The following is an 18,129-nucleotide window of genomic DNA, read 5'->3' as shown; positions in this document are numbered from 1 at the left end:
CATACATTAGCGAGTACAGCCCAGGCTAATGTCCCCTCAATCAGTTAGAGCTCTCTCATCCTTGCCTGTCTTCTTTTTATCATTCTGTCCCTGCATGCGCTTCCAGCCATCTCCTGTCTCATATCTGGAGAGAAGGCCTCCTCCTATGGTAAAGAGAAAGTGCGGTGACACGCACCATTTTGGTCAGGTTTGTGATCATCTAAATTTAAATCATTATTTCTTTAATGAAAACATGGGATTTTGATGTATGGTGTATAAAAAGCATTACGCTGATGTTAAATAGTATGTAATCTGATTTTGGATTGCAGAAATGATTCTGAGCAGTACTTTGAATACATAGCACCACCTGCTGGTGATTGGCTGCAAAATATAAATGCTTGTTAAAATGAAACCTGCTGTTTTGGACTCCAGAGTGTTTATTTTGACCATTTTTTATGCATTACTATGCATAGTAATTAGCCATGTTTTACACAATGAAAAAGTGAATGGTTACAATCAAATTGTTTCATGGAGCTACAAATGATTACATGTTTTGTACACTTTGGAACTGTATGTCATATTCTGAACAGGCTGAGTAGCTTATACAGCATGGCTTTATCATTCGATCACAGAATAACCTATTGACCAGCAGCTGTTTGTCACTGGTGAGGTGACTCACCTTTTTTTTCTTTTTGCTGAATGGCCTTAAAAGTTTTGTGTGCAAACAGGGGGATTACAACAAATGTGAAGGATTCCAGGAAGAGATCTGCACCTAATCACTAGCACACAGTTTAGTCTTGGCAGGGAATTGCAAGAGCTCAAGGAAAAGAAATGGGGGGCAATGGCGAAAGAAAGAAAGAAAGAAAGAAAGAAAGAAAGAAAGAAAGAAAGAAAGAAAGAAAGAAAGAAAGAAAGAAAGAAAGAAAGAAAGAAAGAACAGACACTGAATACAATGAAAGTGCTAAAAATATAAAGAACAATGAAGTAAGTAGCTCTCTGGATTTGTACTAAAATCTTGTTTGGCTTGCTCTTAGTTTTGGAATAGAAATATTATTGCTGTTTTTCAGAGCATTAATGCTCTCTTTCAGCCTCTTACTGCTATCCTTTACAGCTTTTTTGTTGCCATCTCTAACAGCCTTTATTGTCTCTCTTTTCCATCTTCGTATCCATATTGTATAGAGACCTCCCAGAATTACCAGAAGCATGAGGAGAACCACTGCAGCCACATCTAGGCAGTAATAGGAGTACGTGGACATGTTGTAGGCCTCAGCGTGCAGATGGCGCGCACCTTTATTGCGCAGGACAAACTCGATCCAGTACACTGCTTTGTCGAGAGGATGCAGAGGTCGGTCTCGGTGTAAACCGGAGAGCTTCTGCATGTTCTGACGATATGTTGGATTCTCTAAGATATCGCTCAAAGCCTCAAGGAATTCTTCTGATGTACAAGTAGCTGCGTCCAGCATCCGTGCCGCACCTCTTGCCTGAAGACGTACGATGTTATCTAGCTGGTCAAATAGCAAAGGGAGTCCCAGAACTGGCACTCCATGATAGATGGCTTCATATAGACCATTGGTGCCACCATGAGCCACGAAAGCACGGGTTTTCGGATGACCCAGCAAGTCGTTCTGAGGTATCCATTGAAGTAGTAGGGTGTTATTGCCAAATGAGGAAGGTCTCTCGCCAATAAACCTCCAGACCACCTTCTGTGGCATGCGGGCGAAAGCTGAGGCAATGGCTTCCATGACCTCTCTGGGCAATCCTGCGATCAGTGTTCCCAGAGACATTACGACCACCCCATGGTCTCCTGAGCTCTGCATGAACTCCTCCAGCTCGGCAGGAAGAGGCTTGGCTGGACGACACTGGAAACCACCAATGTAGACGAGGTTTGGCATGGAGGGTCGTGGGAACTCGAACACAAAGTCAACACGCACTAGCCACATCTCCGCTGAAAGTTGCATGGCGAGGAGGTCGGCGTCCGGAGGGAAGTAGTTGAGCAACAAGCTGGTATACATGGGAATCACCAGCCAGCGCTCTTGAATGAGGTTCAGCCCAAAATGTAGAAGGTTACGGGATCTTTCTAACAGGCCCATTCGGTCCGTTAGACCTGAGCCGGGCACAGGCACGTAGGAGATTGGAGAAGGTGCGATGGAGAAGTGGCCCTCTCCGAAACTCATCCAGCGGACGTTATAGATCATTGGAAGGTGGAGGTAATGTGCCAGGATGATCCCACCTGGCGTGGCAGGGTCAGTGAGCATCAAGTCATAGTTCGCCATCTTTATTTGTCTCATCAGGGCTTTGTTCTCCAGCATGACAGTCAGCATGGCACAGGTTGCGGTGTGAGCCACATTCAAGATTCCAATAAATTCAGACATCTGGACTAGTGCTCCCATCATCGGGCCCTTCCTGCGGGCCTCAAGAATCCTTTGTACTGCAGTCTCAAACAGGTCCAGGCCTATATGTTTCTTTTTAAGCTTCACTGTAATGGAGGTGTAGGAGGGTGAATTCTCTTGGATGAACCAGCTGTCCTCCATGCGAATCACACTCAGCTCATGTCCACGAGACTGCAGCTTCTTCACCAGCACCTAGGGGGCAGTAAGGGAGTGCACTCAGATTTTAATTAGAAAAATGAACTAGAAAAAAAAAATCTGTGAATAATCGAGATATTTTTAATATAACGTAAAAATTTCACAGTTAATCTCTAAATTAATGTAGAAACAACATAAAGACAGTATATTTTAAATATTTGTTTAATGGCATCTTTTTATGAATTAAGGCCAGTACCACTGATTCTAATACAGCTACTGATGTCTCTATGAAAATGACCCCCCCCCCCCCCCCCCCCCCCCCCAATTTTGGCTTCAAAAATATAACGACTTTAAATTTAAGTGAACATAAAACAATCCTCACATAAACCCATAATTTACGAGTTCCTTTGCCCATATAATCTTTAAACTAATAAGGTTAAGCGTATTTGGCTTGCTGTCCGCAAGTGGAGGGGCTTGAGGAAGCAGCTTCCACTCGAGCTTAGATATACCCCCCAGTGGGACTAATAATGCTTGGGTGATGAGTATGGTAGCAAGAAGCCTAAATTATATTGATGGAGCATGGAGGGATGCTAAAACAGCTGATGCCAGAGCAAGGAGCGGCTGCTTAAAATACCTTGAATGTAACTACACCCTTGGCTTGCTTCATTTAGTATACACGGATCCATGAATATGCAATAAGCCCCGCCTCCACTCACTCGCACCAGCTCAGAGATTTACTCTGTCATACAGCGTCGCCTACGAGTCGATGAATCAGAATGGTAATGCGTTTTGTGTATCGCTCTCAACAACGTCGGACACATAATGGTAATTAATATGATAGCGTTTTGCTTGACTATGTTATCAACTAACTATTTTGGGGCAACTGAAATAGACTGTATTTATTTTTTTGTTATTTAAAGATGCTCTAAGCGATGTCACTGTTTTTTGTCACCAGCAAAAAATTTTTTTTGTCACATACAGCAAACATCTCCTCACTATCCGCTAGCTGCCTGTCCCCTGAACACACTGTAAAAAAAAAACGCGGTCTCTGCAGACACCCCAGGCTCCACAAACGGAAACAAAAACAAACTGTAGTGACCTGCTCCACGAAACATAAACTGTTCCAGCCAATAACCGACAAGAAGGATTTGGGGGTGGGTTTGGGGGGGTTAGTGTGCGGATGAGGAGGAGGGAGGGTCTAGCTAGCCTCCGTTTTGTTTGACAATACTTTAAACGTCAACAAGGATTGATGTCACTCGACATCGCTTAGAGCACCTTTAAAGAGCTTGTTAGTAATGTAAGCCTATAGGCGGGTCCACAACGCGTGTAAACTTTGCTTATTAAAAGCACAGGCACACAAACACAAACATGCCAAATATTAATATTAAAAGGTGAATATAAAAATATAAAAAAAATTACGATGTAAAATATTATTATTGAGTACATAAAGATATGGTTGAATCCGGCTTGTCCTGTAGTTAGTCTGCTTGCGCACTTTAACCTCGCGCACGAGCAGATCCGTTTGCACTCCAGAGACGCGTTCGGTCTTTCCACTATCAAATTCCGTCACGTAAATAGCGAATCCGCCATGGCGTGAGCTCAACTGGAATTTAAAGGCAATGGGAGATGAGACTATGATTGGTTTATTGCACATAAATCCGAAAACACACCCATTAGGCCTACTCATTAAGAGAATACAGAGACAACCCTTTTAGACCATGCATGGCGCGCGACCAAAAAAGGCAAAAGAGTTCCCGAAATAACCAGATTTGTACAGTTGCATCTTTTTTTTACCTGCGCTTATACAATTTTGGCACGATTCTCTCACTCATTGAGTTTTGCAAGCGCGAAGAGGAGGGAGGGTCCACCTTCATGTAGCCAATCAAATGAGCTTCTGGCTGACTCTCGTTTTACTCTTATCTGATTGGTTCAATAAACACGCCAGTCGCCACAACACATCTTTATCTTAATTTGGCTCAGCATTGTTCTCGTTGCCGAAATTGTACTTTTAAATGCACACATACATGTTAAATAAATAAATAATGATTGCTTAATAAGCTGTGCACCATTAGGCTGACTATAAAATGAGTTAATACTGAATTTTGCGCAGCTAACAGAAAGACGCAACTGTACAAATAGGGTGATTTTGGGAACTTTTTTGTCTCATGTACACAGGTCAATTTGCAACAGTTTATTTTTTTACACAAAGTTTATTTTACACGGTCAACTTGTTTTGTAGTTCCTGACTCAGTTGTTTTCGGTTGCAAATTGCTGTTCACAGGCTTGTAGTGCTAATTTCAAACCCTGATCATCAAATACATAATTCACCCCGCTATATTGCTAAATGTACCCGAATTTTTAACATCCCCAGAAAAATATGCTGGGCTAAACAGGCTCTCTTGAGACTCCCCTGCTTTCCAGTTAATGATATGCTAAAAAGCCCACCCACATGTTTTCGTGATTGGCTAAGATATGTTGTGATGTCAGAAACACCTGCGAGACTGTCTTTTTTTCCACTGCAGTTTTAAGGAGAAAATACTCAGCCATGGTGTTGATTTATGACTTTGCACTTTCAACACAGAGGGGTCTTTAACATTTATAACAGACAGTATTAGATTGCTGCCACTTTAAGATCTGCTGCTGCTGCTGCTCATGACGCGGATCTCAAACACCTCACACTTTTTACTTTCATTTAAGACTTTATTTAACTAATTTAAGCTCTTATGAGGATACTGGACAAATCTTACATTGTGGCATAATTGTGTGTTATTGTTCGTTCAAGCGTGAAAGAGAACTTGATTCTGGCGCACTGTATAGGCTATGGGCATGCGTCTTTCTTTGTGTCGTGTGTGTGTCCAACGCTATCTCACGACCAATTCGTACGAATTTGTAGATGTGATTAAAAAGTGGCTAATTCATATGAATTCGTAGGACCTCACTCGTACGAATTTGTACGATTTGTCTAAACCCACGTGATGGGTAGGTTTAGGGGCGGAGTCAGGAGTAGGTCATTCGTACAAATTCATACGAATTGGACAACTCGTAAAATATGTACGATTTAGCAAAAATCGTACTAATTCGTACGAGTGAGGTCGTATGAAATCGTATGAATTAGCCACCTCGTAAAATTCGTAGGAATTGCCGTGAGATCGGGCTTGTGTGTCTCATACAGGAGATTCACAAACAGCCTGTTTTCTTTTGTCTTGTCACGCTTGAATGGTTGAAAAGCATTTGTACGAATAAGAGGGTGATCATATAATGTAACGCTAGCCAAAAGTATGACAGATTACCTCGGTTATATATTTCACTTATTGTCTTTTCAAAAATAAATTAAATGGTTTATCTTCAGAGGAATAAAAAATATATATTTAAAAAAATAAATAAGGTAATTGTGACATTACATCTCACAATTGTGACAAAATTTTGCAATTGATTTTTCATAATTGTGATTTTATATATCATAATGCAACTACACATATTTAATTCACTTCTTCGTTTATTTTAAATTACCTGATTTGTTTTTTATTTTGAGGGAAACAATGGAAGACACTCACAGTCATATAAAGAACAATGAACTTTGCTGGAATTCTACACATTTAAATCTACACTTCCTTTGTATTCAAATCAGTACCTCCATGTTCACCCAGTGACTGCCATCAATGGGGAAAACCAGGATCTTGTCACCGTTATAACCACAGGGTAAAGAGAGAAGGATGGATGTCCAAAGGAAAATGAGGAATACGTATCCAAACATTCTTCTCTTGTTCTCTCAAAATAACAACAATCAGCATGAACATCACTTTAAATTTCTCTATAATACAAGAAATGTGTACACAACATTTATAAAATGTAGACTGTCAAATTCTATTATATACCTATGTTTTGTTTCGGTTACATACCTCAGTTGACCCTTTTACAGTTTCAGTCGCACAAAAATGTTGCCACGTAAAAGAAAAAGCCTTCACAAAGTCTCTGAAGACAGAGAGATTATCTTCCCTGTTGAACATAATTCCTTCATTTGGCAAAAGAATTTTGTTGTGAAATGTTTCTTAGTCCAAGTTCTTCCAGACCAGCATGAAATGCAAAAAATGTGTTGTGATGTTATGTTGAATTGCACACATAAATATATTTACATTTTTAAATTGTCTATACTACACACTTCAAATTCTCTCACAATTAGATGCTTTAGTTTTTGACATATCAGTTTCCATACTGCACACTGTAAATGTGCAAACAGCATAAACATCTGTTTTCTTCAGAATTGAGGTGTCTGCTCACTTCTGCTATTTAAGACTCCAAGTTATTCACAGACCAGATCCCTTTAAAATAATAAAAAAATCATCAGATTAGGAAAAAAGGACTTCTATAACCATTTAATTAGATGGTTTGAAAATTATATAATTTGAATAATTATATAATTTGAATAAGTCTGATTACATAGGTACTACATACTAAAGGAATAAACAAATAAAGACACAGGCATTTTCCAAATGCTATTCACACAACATTATGTTTATTGATTAACCTGCTTAGTTGTTATACTAAATGGATCACTTATGTTTGTGTGTGTGTGTGTGTGTGTGTGTGTGTGTGTGTGTGTGTGTGTGTGTGTGTGTGTGTGTGGGTGGGTGTGGGTGTGGGTGTGGGTGTGGGTGTGTGTTGCTCTGGTAAACCCTATGGGGACAAAATGTCACATATCCAAAATCCTTGTCCTTGTGGGGACATATTTTGGTCCCCGTGAGGAAAACAGTTTGATGTTTTATGAAAATGTAAAAAAATGCAGAACGTTTTTTTGTGAGGGTGGTGTTTAAGTTTAGGGGATTGGGGATAGAAAACAAGGGTTTGTACAGTATAAAAATCATTATGTCTATAGAAAGTCCCCATTAAACTTGGAAACTCAACATGAGTGTGTGTCACAAACATCTATATTCTATTTAACAACTGTTGTGACCATAGTTGGACCAGTCTGAATTGGTTACATCACTATTGCAGGAGCTCCTACCGGTCCCAAACTAACCGACTGCTGTGTAGAGACAACTCGAGTGGTGGTTGCCATTGGTTGAAACATAGTAGGTACGGTTTGCACTATGACGGTTTGTTTGCGTGCTTTGATTTCTCTACTCATCTGACACCACATACACCAGATGCAACAGCAAGACACCATGATGTCATCGCAGATATTGCCCTGTTGCAACACAAATAAACAAACTATTGTTTTGTGGCCTTCTTTCGTTTATTGGTAGAAGCAAAGGAAAACTCACCCCGATATCATATTTGTAGCGAACTGCCACCCTCATTCCCAGACTCACAGACGGCACACATGTTGGAATCTCGAAAAAAGCCAGGAAACCTGGGCCGAATATGTCCAGGAGAGGCAGACAGGTGCCCTCCCCAAACTCACCAGTGACGGAGCACATAAAACAAGGAAAGCACCAGAACCCAAAGCAGCCTGAGGACAAAGATAATAAATAAAATGGGATATCATTTGTATAATTTTTGATGAACAGTAAAAATGGTACTGTAGTATTTCTTATAATGCCTTTGAATGGAATTAGCATACTTACAAGAACTCATGTCCTGGCAACAGTCACATAATCCTGAACTCCATCCTCTATTGATGTAACGTTGCTGCATAATTACAGCCGCCATTATGATTTGACCTTACTGATGACAGAATGACAAAAATTCTCAGTGATTCTCACTGATCCTAGTTATGTATGTTTTTTAAACTATCCTGTAACTGAATTGAACTGAAAATCTACACGTCCTCACTTTAAAAAGATAACTTATTACTAGCAATTTTTGGAGTAGACCCAACTCAAATCGTTGAGTTTACCCAAGAAAGCTGGATTTAAAGAATTTTGGGTTACACTTTACTTTACAGTGCCTTTGTTGTATGTTACATGTATGTACAATAGTAATAACATTAAAGCTCCAGTAGGTAGCTTTTGTAAACAAATATTTGTTAAAACTGTCATTATGTCCTGACAGTAGAATATCAGACAGATAATCTGTGAAAAAATCAAGCTCCTCTGGCTCCTCCCTGTGGTCCTATAGCCATTTGCAGAAATACACCGCTCCCGGTCAGAAACAACCAATCAGAGCCAGGAGGAATGTCAATCACGCTCGTGTACGCGCTGATCACCCCTCTCTTGCACAGCGCGAGCGCGTACCGTCGTTCGTGACTCTTCTGTTCGAACTCGTTCATCCAAATGAACAAATTATTTTCGGGTCATTTCATTCATTCAACGAACGAAATGACTCGAAAAAAGATTTGTTCATTTTGAACGAGTCTTTTTCAGAGTCATTTAGTTCATTCAACGAACGAAATGACTCGAAAAAAGATTTGTTCATTTTGATGAACGAGTTCGAACAGGATCACGAACGTGCATCACAGAACAGAGCAAGGCGAGTATTTGTGCTTATAAAACTGAAAGTTTTTTATTTATTTTTGAAATGACCGATCGTTTCGCTAGATAAGACCCTTATTCATCGTCTGGTATCGTTTAAAGCCCTTTGAAGCTGCACTGAAACTGTCATTTGGTCCTTGAAACGTTTGTGTCCTATTGAAGTCCATTATACGGAGAAAAAGCCTGGAATGTTTTTATCAAAAACCTTAATTTCTTTTCGACTGAAGAAAGAAAGACATGGACATCTTGGATGACATGGGGGTGAGTAAATTATCAGCAAAAGTTTTTTTAAAAGTGAACTAATCCTTTAACGTTATCTTACTAGCTATTTATAACTTATAGAAAGAGTGCAACGTAAGAAAGTTAGCTGCTACATGTATTGCAAAATACATAATGATTTGAGGACCAAGTTTGTAGTCAAAGTATGGGCAGGCCATAGTCAATGTAAAGCATATTGTTGATGTTTCGCCCCTATTAGTGAATGTTCCATAACTGTTTATAATCCGCCGTCATCAGTGGTCCTGCTTACTAGCCTGTGCGTTCACGGCAGGCTCCGCTGTGGGGGAGGAGCTGTGGAGGGAGGGCTGTAGCGCAGCAGAGAGCAAGGGGGTTGGACCTGTAAGTTGTGCTTGTTCAAATTTTCAGGCTAAGTCAACATTTTCTCAAAACTCCCTACTGCAGCTTTAAGTTATGCATAATTGCATGAAACTAACCCTAAACCAAACCCTAATCCCAAAACTATAGTAAGTACATGTTGCTAATATTATTCAGTCCTTAAATACATAAATATGCTATATAACTAAAGTGTAACCAATGTTTGTAAGGAGTAACAGGCAGTGAATTGAACATATGTTTAGTAATGCGAGAAATTATAATTGGTCGCATTTTTTTCTAGTAGTTTTTTTTCTTACAGCAATGCATGCTGGACAATTATTGGAAATTGTTTTGTATGCATTGGTAAACTTTCAGGTCACCTTTTACAGCACTGTTCAGAATAAAACTGTTTGTTCAATTGGCCCGTCTGGCAAGTTAAACCAAACTATTTAAGTAAAGGTTCGTTTCACATTCAAAAATGATCACTTGCCAATTAGTTTCCTATAAGGCCTATGAAACGGTTCCACTGGGTTTTGTTTTGTTTGCTGCTTGTCAGAACAGTGAATGTATATGAATGAACAAAACACAACTGGCATTATGAAAACTGCTATGTGGCAAGATGTTACATCTTCATTTATTCTCAAATGTCTGTTATTAATAACTTCTCAAGTATTCTGAGTAATGATCACAGAAATGCTTAATTGCTAAATCTATCATTCAAAGATTATTTAATTAAAGATTATTGTTTTCTATTTTAATCTTACAAAAAATTAAAATGATTAATTCCTAACTATTTTCAGTTTTGTGCAGCCTGTAGCTCTGAGTACATATTGAAAGCAAAATAAGACCATTTCTATCATATTTACGTAACACTATACAATATACAATATTATACAATAAGGATAACATTAGTTAACATGAACTAACAATGACAAATACTTCAAAATGTATTAATCTCAGTTAATTTCAACATTTACAAATACGTAGCCAATACAATATTTGTACATATTTTTTAATGGACCTGAGCTCACAAGATCTAACGATGTACAGTTGTATTTGTATTGACTAACATAAACAAAGATGAATAAATACTGTAACAAATTACACATTGTTAGGTATTACATTAACTATATGTTAACTAATGGGACCTTATTGTAAAATGCAAACACGTACAGATGATTTAACTGAAATAAATTTCACCCATAATCATTGTGCAACCTTATCAAGTTAGTGTGATATGCAGGTTTTTTTTTTTGTAAATGTAATTTGCAATTATCAAGACACACAAATGAAATAAATATAACATTTTGCATACATGAGAAACATGTAACATTTAAAATTCTAAAAACAATTTAAAAAAATCTCACCATATATATTTTTATACAGCCAGATCTTTTTTTGAGAAAAGTTAAGAAATGGCTTACTTGCTCTCTCTAGTGCAACCTCTCCCTTTTCTGTCTAAAGGAAGTAAAACTGGGCGCATTTATAAGTGCAAGATCTCATGTGAGAGAAAAAAACAAAATAACAATGTTTACTGAACCACAGAAAATTTACAGCTAAACCTGAAACTTCACTGTTAATGACGTAAATAGAAATTTGTCGGAAAAAAAGGTTGTCTGATTCAACACAAATGAATATGATGGAAATTCTCCACCTCTTGCGCTTTGAATTCTTACAAGAGAGACATCAAATTTAGAGTCCACCACACTGTTCTGCTTTCCCCCTTATTTACCTCAATTACAAATGTTTTTAAATGATTGCACCTGAAGCGTATTTACAATCCAAGGTCAATTAAAATTGAATGAACATTGTATGTAAACTAGAGGTAGTTTGTCAGCTGATACATGGGAATCAAAAATACGAATAAACAACAAGAACAAAAAATGAACAGTGCACAAGAGTACAAGCAAGAGGTTTTTGTTAGTCACCAGCAGCACACCAGCTCCAGATAAACATTGACACAAAAAACAGCCTTTCTTCAAATCTCACTCTCAACATCATGAGTGAACACGCCCCCTATGCTGACTGGCTACGAGTGTGTTATGGCACTGGTCAGATCCATTTTCAACAGTTTCTTGAAACCGCTTACTGCACCTTTAAAGGGATAGTTTGCCCAAAAATGAATTCTGTCAGTAATTACTCACTCTCATGTTGTTCCAACCCTGTAAGACTTTCGTTCATCTTCAGAACACAAATTAAGATAATTTTGATTCAGGCTTCATAGGCTTCTAAAACTTGCCGGCCCAGAAAAGTTATTAAAGACATTGTTAAAATAGTCCAAATGACTGCAGTGGCTCAATCTTAAGTTTATCAAGCGACGAGAATACTTTTTGTGATTGTCACAAGATTGTCAATCTTTTTTTCATAGGAATTTGACTTTACAACTCACAATTGCGAGTTTCTCACACTTCTGAGAAAAGATTTTAAGATATAAAGTCGCAATTGCGTGTTTTAAAGTCAGAATTGAGATATATAAACACACAATTGCGAGAAAAAGTCTAGTTTATATCTTGCAATTCTGACTTTATAAAACGCAATTGCAACTTTATATCAAGAAATTCTGAAAAATAAAGTCAGAATTGCGAGATGTAAACTCTCAATTGTGAGATAAAAAGTCGCAATTATCAAGCTTCTATAATAATCATATTACTTTTTTGATATAACGAGTGAAGCATTACAAGTAACATGCATTACGTAATCAATTACTTTTCTGAAGTAACAAGTATTGCATTACAAGTAACGTACATTATGTAATCATATTACTTTATTGATGTAACTGCAAATTACACTTTAATAGCACAAATACATTTATTTACAACCAAAAAGTTACTGCAGACTAAGTATTTTAAAGAACAACCATCGCTGTAATAGTATGAATTTTAGCTGAAATCGGGACATTTGATTATTCAGAATTTCCTCCCAATCTAAAGTTAATACTTACTTAATAACAATATGACTCCTTAGATGTTACTTGATGCAACAATTTTTATTTTATTTTTTTGCCTGCAAGTGTCTCCTAGGATAAAAGGAATGGATTGATATTCCAGAGCAACTTGGCATTTTGACTGAACGTCGTCCATCTTGGTTTGGAGGGGGAAAAAATTCCACATACAACAGCTTGCCGCTTGCCAAGGTATAGAATGATGCACTAAAGTCCACTATAGAGGTTGATATATGCAACCATGACTACATTTCAGAGCAAGTCCCTAACACACAAACACATCTCTACAGACTAGAGACATGAAATTGAAAGTCCCAGAAAAATTACCAATAATTTATTGTGTAACAAGTGAAAAAGAAAAAAGAAAAAAATCCCACAATAATGGCAAATGGGAAAAGCAAACATATGATGGGAAGCGTTACACGTCTCTTTTCTCATACACATTTATCATGCCATAACTGAATCCAAGTTGTTTTTCTATGTTCTGTTCAGTGTAAAAAAAAACTATAAATAAAAAAAACAACAACAGGTGGGATGTTTTTCACTATACATTTAAAACAATATCTTAGTAGAAACCTAAAGTAATATTGACAAACTATATAAAAGCGTATCTCTAGTTTTCATATTTGGTGGCTGTTTTCTAAATTGAATTACAGAGCAGTAGTAATTTATCAATTTGCAACAAGAATATTTCATATTCATTATGTGTTTAGTCCTTTATTTTGAAATGGCAATAAACGTGAAAAATCATGAAAGATTGGTAGAAACACATCTACCTTTGTTTTCATGCCAAGAGTTCAAAAGATAACACCAATTAAATTTTATGAGAAAAAAAAGGTCTGAAAACGTTTTAAATATACAATATTATGGATTCTCATGCAGTTGAAAGCGATAATGCACATATGCATTTGTTAGAGGTTGAATTCAACTCAAATACTGCCAAACCACTACTTCTGAATAGAATGTCTACTTCATAAATCGTATGAAAATACATGGATCAGATCACTCAAAACATATGAAAATGGAGGCGCCCTTATATGGTCAGTAAGGAAGCTGTCCATAGTGACAATTTTTGGTACTGCACCCCAATTAAATCTTACTGAAAGCTTTTTTTTTTTTAGATATCAACCTAAAATTTGAAACAACTTGTTCAGATTTTTGGCTTTCATTTTCTTGCAGTTTTAAAGTAAAATATATGTTGTAACATATTATATATAAAGTATAATAGTATTTTTACATTGCACATTTTCATAAACTCAAACTAATATAACTTTTTTCCTGTTTCACTTTCATAATTTCTACACTTCTATAATAATCTGCCAAATGTCTTTAAAAAAAGACCAACCATAGGTCTATATTCTAAAGCATTCTAGAATTACAACCATTTAAGTTTGGACAGTGATTTTTATGTTTGGGGGGGGGGGGGGGGGGGGGGTAGTTAAAGGGTTAAGACAAAAACAAAAGATTAAGTTTCTTTGATTGTCCAATGATTATCACAAATACACAGCAGTATTTTTACACACAAAAGATATGACAATACAGACATTTTCAAAGTAGCTAAACTTGCAATTCTGATTTTTTGGCTATAGGCTCTCTCACAACTTTGATTGTATAACTCGCTATTGCATATGATCCGGCAGTTATAGGAACTTCACTTATAAATTCCGGGCACCAATTAGAGCGATTTGTAGATCTCGTGTCTTCATCTCTCGTGACATCTGACACCAAACGCATCCTCTGCAGAACGTGGCCATCAGGCAGTCATTACACATATCACCCTGCAAATGAACATAGCCTTTATAAGTCTACATCACTAGTATTTAACTCATTTTTACATCGTTTATCTAGATGGCAAAATATGTGTCAAACTGCGACAATAAAAAAATAAATAAAAAAGGATAACGTTCTTTGTCCTGACATTGACGGAAAAAAAAGAGAAACGTTACATTTCTCAGTTGAACTACTAACTGTCAATGTAGTTTGTAATGTTTTCCCTTGTTACACAATAGCTATATAAAATATATAATGGTATTGAAATTACAAAAATTTAGTAAAGACCAGTTTAAACTATGTTTAAACTGCTATAGGAAATTAACATTTGTGTGACTGCACTTTTGGCTGGGATTTAGTCTGTGACAACTAGCCAGCTTGGTCTCCCCTAAATGTAACAAGTAAATTCGATAGAAGAGGGATTCTCACCTTAATGCCATAACGTTGGCGCATTGACACCCTCATGGATATGGTTATGGGTGGGACGTACCCACAGAAGTCCAGCATGGGGAGACACAAGCACTCACCTTGTTTCTTGGCATTTATGCACGTGAAACACGGAAAACACCAGAAAGCAAAGCAGCCTGTTTACAGAAAGGGAGGTCATAATATTTATTAGACTACAATACATTACATCATGTTGTAGCCTAGGATAAAGATAGGAGCAGATAAAACAAATTTAAGTTCATTCTGCAGGATGCTTCAGTGGAACAGTCTCTGTAACTTTAAGATGGTTCTGATCTATGACCACACCGAGTGTAGGAAACTAGACTAAGAAAGTTGGTTACACATTTTAAGGTTACGTAGTTACATTGTACTTACTCAAATAAGTACGGAGTAAAATTAATTAACTAGACTACACAGCCTACTTACTATAAAGTTAAGGTTAGTTAGTTGTAATGTGCATAATTTACTGCTATTAGTCTAGGCTACTTGTAAGAACGTGTAACTACGTCACCTTAAAATAAAGTGTTTCCAGAACGCAAGTCAAATATTTGGAATCACGTGAGGGTGAGTAAATAATGATAGTGTTTTCTACATTACTAACTGCATGCAACTTCGCAACTACATGTCAACTATTCGAGTAAGACAGTCTGCTTATATCTGCGAACACTTTATTTGATGGTCCCCCATGTCAACTTAAACCCCAACACCCAACTCTACTGATCCTCTAATGAGAGTTAGTTGGCATGTAGTGGCAAAGCTACTCATAGTTAGTAGAATGTCTAAAGTGGACCATAGAATTAAAGTATTAAAGTGTAACCTTTGTATTTTATTCTAAACTTTACTTACATTCAGGCATGTTATCACAGCAGTCACAGATTTCTGATCCCCACTGATCAGAATGACTAGAGATCATAACAGGCTTTGGCTGCATGACTACCATGGAGTTGGACATGCTTACAGCTACAAATGTACAACAGGTAGAGAAGTATGATATGATTTAGGGATCACACACACACACACACACACACCAGTGAGTGAGTGAGTGTGCGTGTGTATTTATAAACCTTTGTTCATGTTAATAAATAAAAATGCTCACGTTAGTTTACAGTGCATTAACTAATGTTAACAGATACACCTTTTAAACTTAATGTATTAGTAAATGTTAATATTATCTAGGATTTATAAATGCTGTGAACTAATGCAGTCAAATAATGTTAACAAAGGAAACCTTACTGTAATGTGTTTACATGATATTTTAGTATATTAAACTTCTACATAAGTAGACCCTTATTTTAATGTAATATTGTGTGTATGTGTATATAAATATATTTTTTTTTACAGATATAAGATATTTTCTTGATATAAGAGATCTAATTAAAAGTGACTGCAGTTTTATTTGGCATTCATCAAGGTATTGTCACAGTGAAAACTATTGAAGTCCTAAAACAAAAGGTTAAATAATCATCGTAAAAATGCAGATGAGAGTAATGAGACGATTCTCTGATTCTGCATATCTCTGTAGAAAATCTACACTCACCTGTATTGGCAGGTCAAGCGTAATGAAAGTATCTGCTGTGTCTGATCACAATCTTGCCTTTTTACTGAGTGGGTATCAAAAAAAAAAAAAAAAAAATTTTCAATCACATTGGCTCTAAAGGAAAACCTCCTTAACCTGTTTGACCCGTTCACAGCAACATCCTTTTAGCATTACACTTAAAAATTACACAAAACAGGGTGGAGAACAATACTGCATTGCTCCATTGCAAATGAAGAATCCAGACATGCTTAATGTAAAAAAATATACCACAAGGAATGAAACTGGCAATATCATCATCATCATTGAAACCACACAATAATAGAGAGTAAATGTTATGATTCCAACCTGTGTTCCCCTGTCTTGTGTGTTTCTGGACTCATTTTTTTTCCTCTTGCTCCATGGTTTGCATTTCTTTGTAGGTTTAATGTTGATTCGTCTCCCCAGGTGTTTCTTATTAGCCATACCCCCCTGTTATCTTGTTAAGCTTATCTGCCTGTGTATATACAGCCCTTTGTTTCACTTGTTCTCCGTCAGTTATTTAATGGACATTCTCTGGTTTAGTGTGTTTCCCCCTGTTGCCACCAGTTACTTTGTGTTCGCACTTTAATAAATCTAAACCTGCACGTGGATCTGCTTCCCAGCCTGCTTCTTTGCCTGTCTCAAATGTTACAGTTAGACAGAAATATATCCAGACACAAAATAATCTTTAAAAACTTTCAAATGTTGTGACTTTAAATTCAAAGATAGTCACTGGGGAGAAATAGCAAAGCAACATCTCTAACAGGACAAAACCTGAAGACTTCCTCATTGATATTTGTCCTCATTCAGAGTATTCGTCAGATGACAGGCTTCTGAACTGTCTCTGCTGAAGTAAAGGAATCATGTTAGCAGTAGCATTCATTAAACATTTCCCATAAGTGCCTCTCACTCATTAAAAATGCAATATATTAAGAATTGACCTGCTGAAACTCATATCTTGACATCATGCAGAAATGTTCAAATGACGATGAGCGTCATTGCACAACTTTTAACAGAGACTGTCCATCAGCAAGATGTGGCTTTTGTTTTCATAGAGTCATGAGGAAATATCTGAAGCACTTGGAAAGTTTCATAGTTTGTATGCGGGTATGCCAACAAATAATCCTCGTTTATCTTCTTCCTTGTACGTTTTTTTATTCAATCCTCTTGTCTTTTTCATTCTTGTCACCTTTCCCATGATGCAGCATCTTTAGTTGTTTCATATTCACATTTATTTATTTAGTAGACACTTTTATTCAAAGCAACGTGAATTAAGGAATACAACAAGCTCTAATGAGGCAGCCATCGTTCAGGAAAGTAAGCTAGAATAGGGAGGGATTAAGGAACGGTGAGAGCATAAGTGAAGGAATAGTGAAATGGATTTTTTATTATTATTATTCAGCAGGCTGCAGTTAAATGCTCAGGGAAGAGATGAGTTTTCAGCTTTCCTTGAAAATTGTCAGGGATACGGCTGTCCGGATAGGGTTTGGAAGATCATTCCAACAGCAAGGAACATTGAATATTAACATTCTTGAGAGTAATTTTGTGCCTGATGGTAACACAAGGTGCTGTGCACTTACAGACCGGAGGCTCCTTGGCACTACTCGTAATGGAGAGTGGAGGTAGGAGGGTGTAGCCTGTGGCCGTCCTGTAGGCAAGCACCAATGTTTTGAACTTGTGAGCCAATGCAGAGAGATAAGCAGTGATGAGATGTGGGCTCTTTTGGGTATGTTGAAGTCCAGTTGAGCAGCTGCATTCTGGATCATTTGTAGGGGTTGACTGCACATTATGGAAGTCCATCAAGAAGAATAAAGGCCTGGACAAGAAGTTGTGTTGTATGCTCAGTTAGTAAGGTCCTGATCTTCCTGAAGTTATACAGTACAAACTTGCATGATCGTACTATAGTAA

The 18,129-nt window shown here is 37.3% G+C and overlaps 3 protein-coding genes across 3 annotated transcripts; all 3 read right to left on the bottom strand.

The window, feature by feature from the left end:
* Nucleotides 1–411: 411 nt before the first annotated feature.
* ugt5g2 (UDP glucuronosyltransferase 5 family, polypeptide G2) lies at nucleotides 412–6,266 on the bottom strand. The gene is made up of 2 exons (XM_077242826.1): nucleotides 6,136–6,266; nucleotides 412–2,561 (listed from the first exon to the last, which is right to left on the bottom strand). Exons 1-2 carry the CDS (start codon nucleotides 6,256–6,258, stop codon nucleotides 987–989), a joined length of 1,698 nt encoding a protein of 565 aa, XP_077098941.1. The 5' UTR covers nucleotides 6,259–6,266; the 3' UTR covers nucleotides 412–986.
* Nucleotides 6,267–6,995: 729 nt separating this feature from the next.
* Nucleotides 6,996–8,217, bottom strand: LOC143750036 (placenta-specific gene 8 protein-like). Its single transcript, XM_077242829.1, has 3 exons — nucleotides 8,069–8,217; nucleotides 7,766–7,953; nucleotides 6,996–7,689 (listed from the first exon to the last, which is right to left on the bottom strand). Exons 1-3 carry the CDS (start codon nucleotides 8,151–8,153, stop codon nucleotides 7,480–7,482), a joined length of 483 nt encoding a protein of 160 aa, XP_077098944.1. The 5' UTR covers nucleotides 8,154–8,217; the 3' UTR covers nucleotides 6,996–7,479.
* A 5,828-nt stretch (nucleotides 8,218–14,045) lies between these two features.
* Nucleotides 14,046–16,655, bottom strand: ponzr2 (plac8 onzin related protein 2). Its single transcript, XM_077242830.1, has 5 exons — nucleotides 16,549–16,655; nucleotides 16,204–16,267; nucleotides 15,513–15,626; nucleotides 14,649–14,803; nucleotides 14,046–14,227 (listed from the first exon to the last, which is right to left on the bottom strand). The coding sequence occupies exons 3-5, from the start codon at nucleotides 15,616–15,618 to the stop codon at nucleotides 14,105–14,107; spliced, it is 384 nt and encodes a 127-aa protein (XP_077098945.1). The 5' UTR covers nucleotides 15,619–15,626; nucleotides 16,204–16,267; nucleotides 16,549–16,655; the 3' UTR covers nucleotides 14,046–14,104.
* Between the last annotated feature and the right edge of the window lie 1,474 nt (nucleotides 16,656–18,129).

The sequence above is a fragment of the Siphateles boraxobius genome, unplaced genomic scaffold, assembly GCF_051911475.1.
Source record: "Siphateles boraxobius isolate OS27281-9 unplaced genomic scaffold, OSU_SipBor_1 25, whole genome shotgun sequence".
NCBI classification, from domain to species: Eukaryota; Metazoa; Chordata; class Actinopteri; order Cypriniformes; family Leuciscidae; genus Siphateles; species Siphateles boraxobius.
The sequence above is the reverse complement of the archived record's forward strand: the minus strand, read 5'-3'. Positions and strand labels throughout refer to the sequence as shown.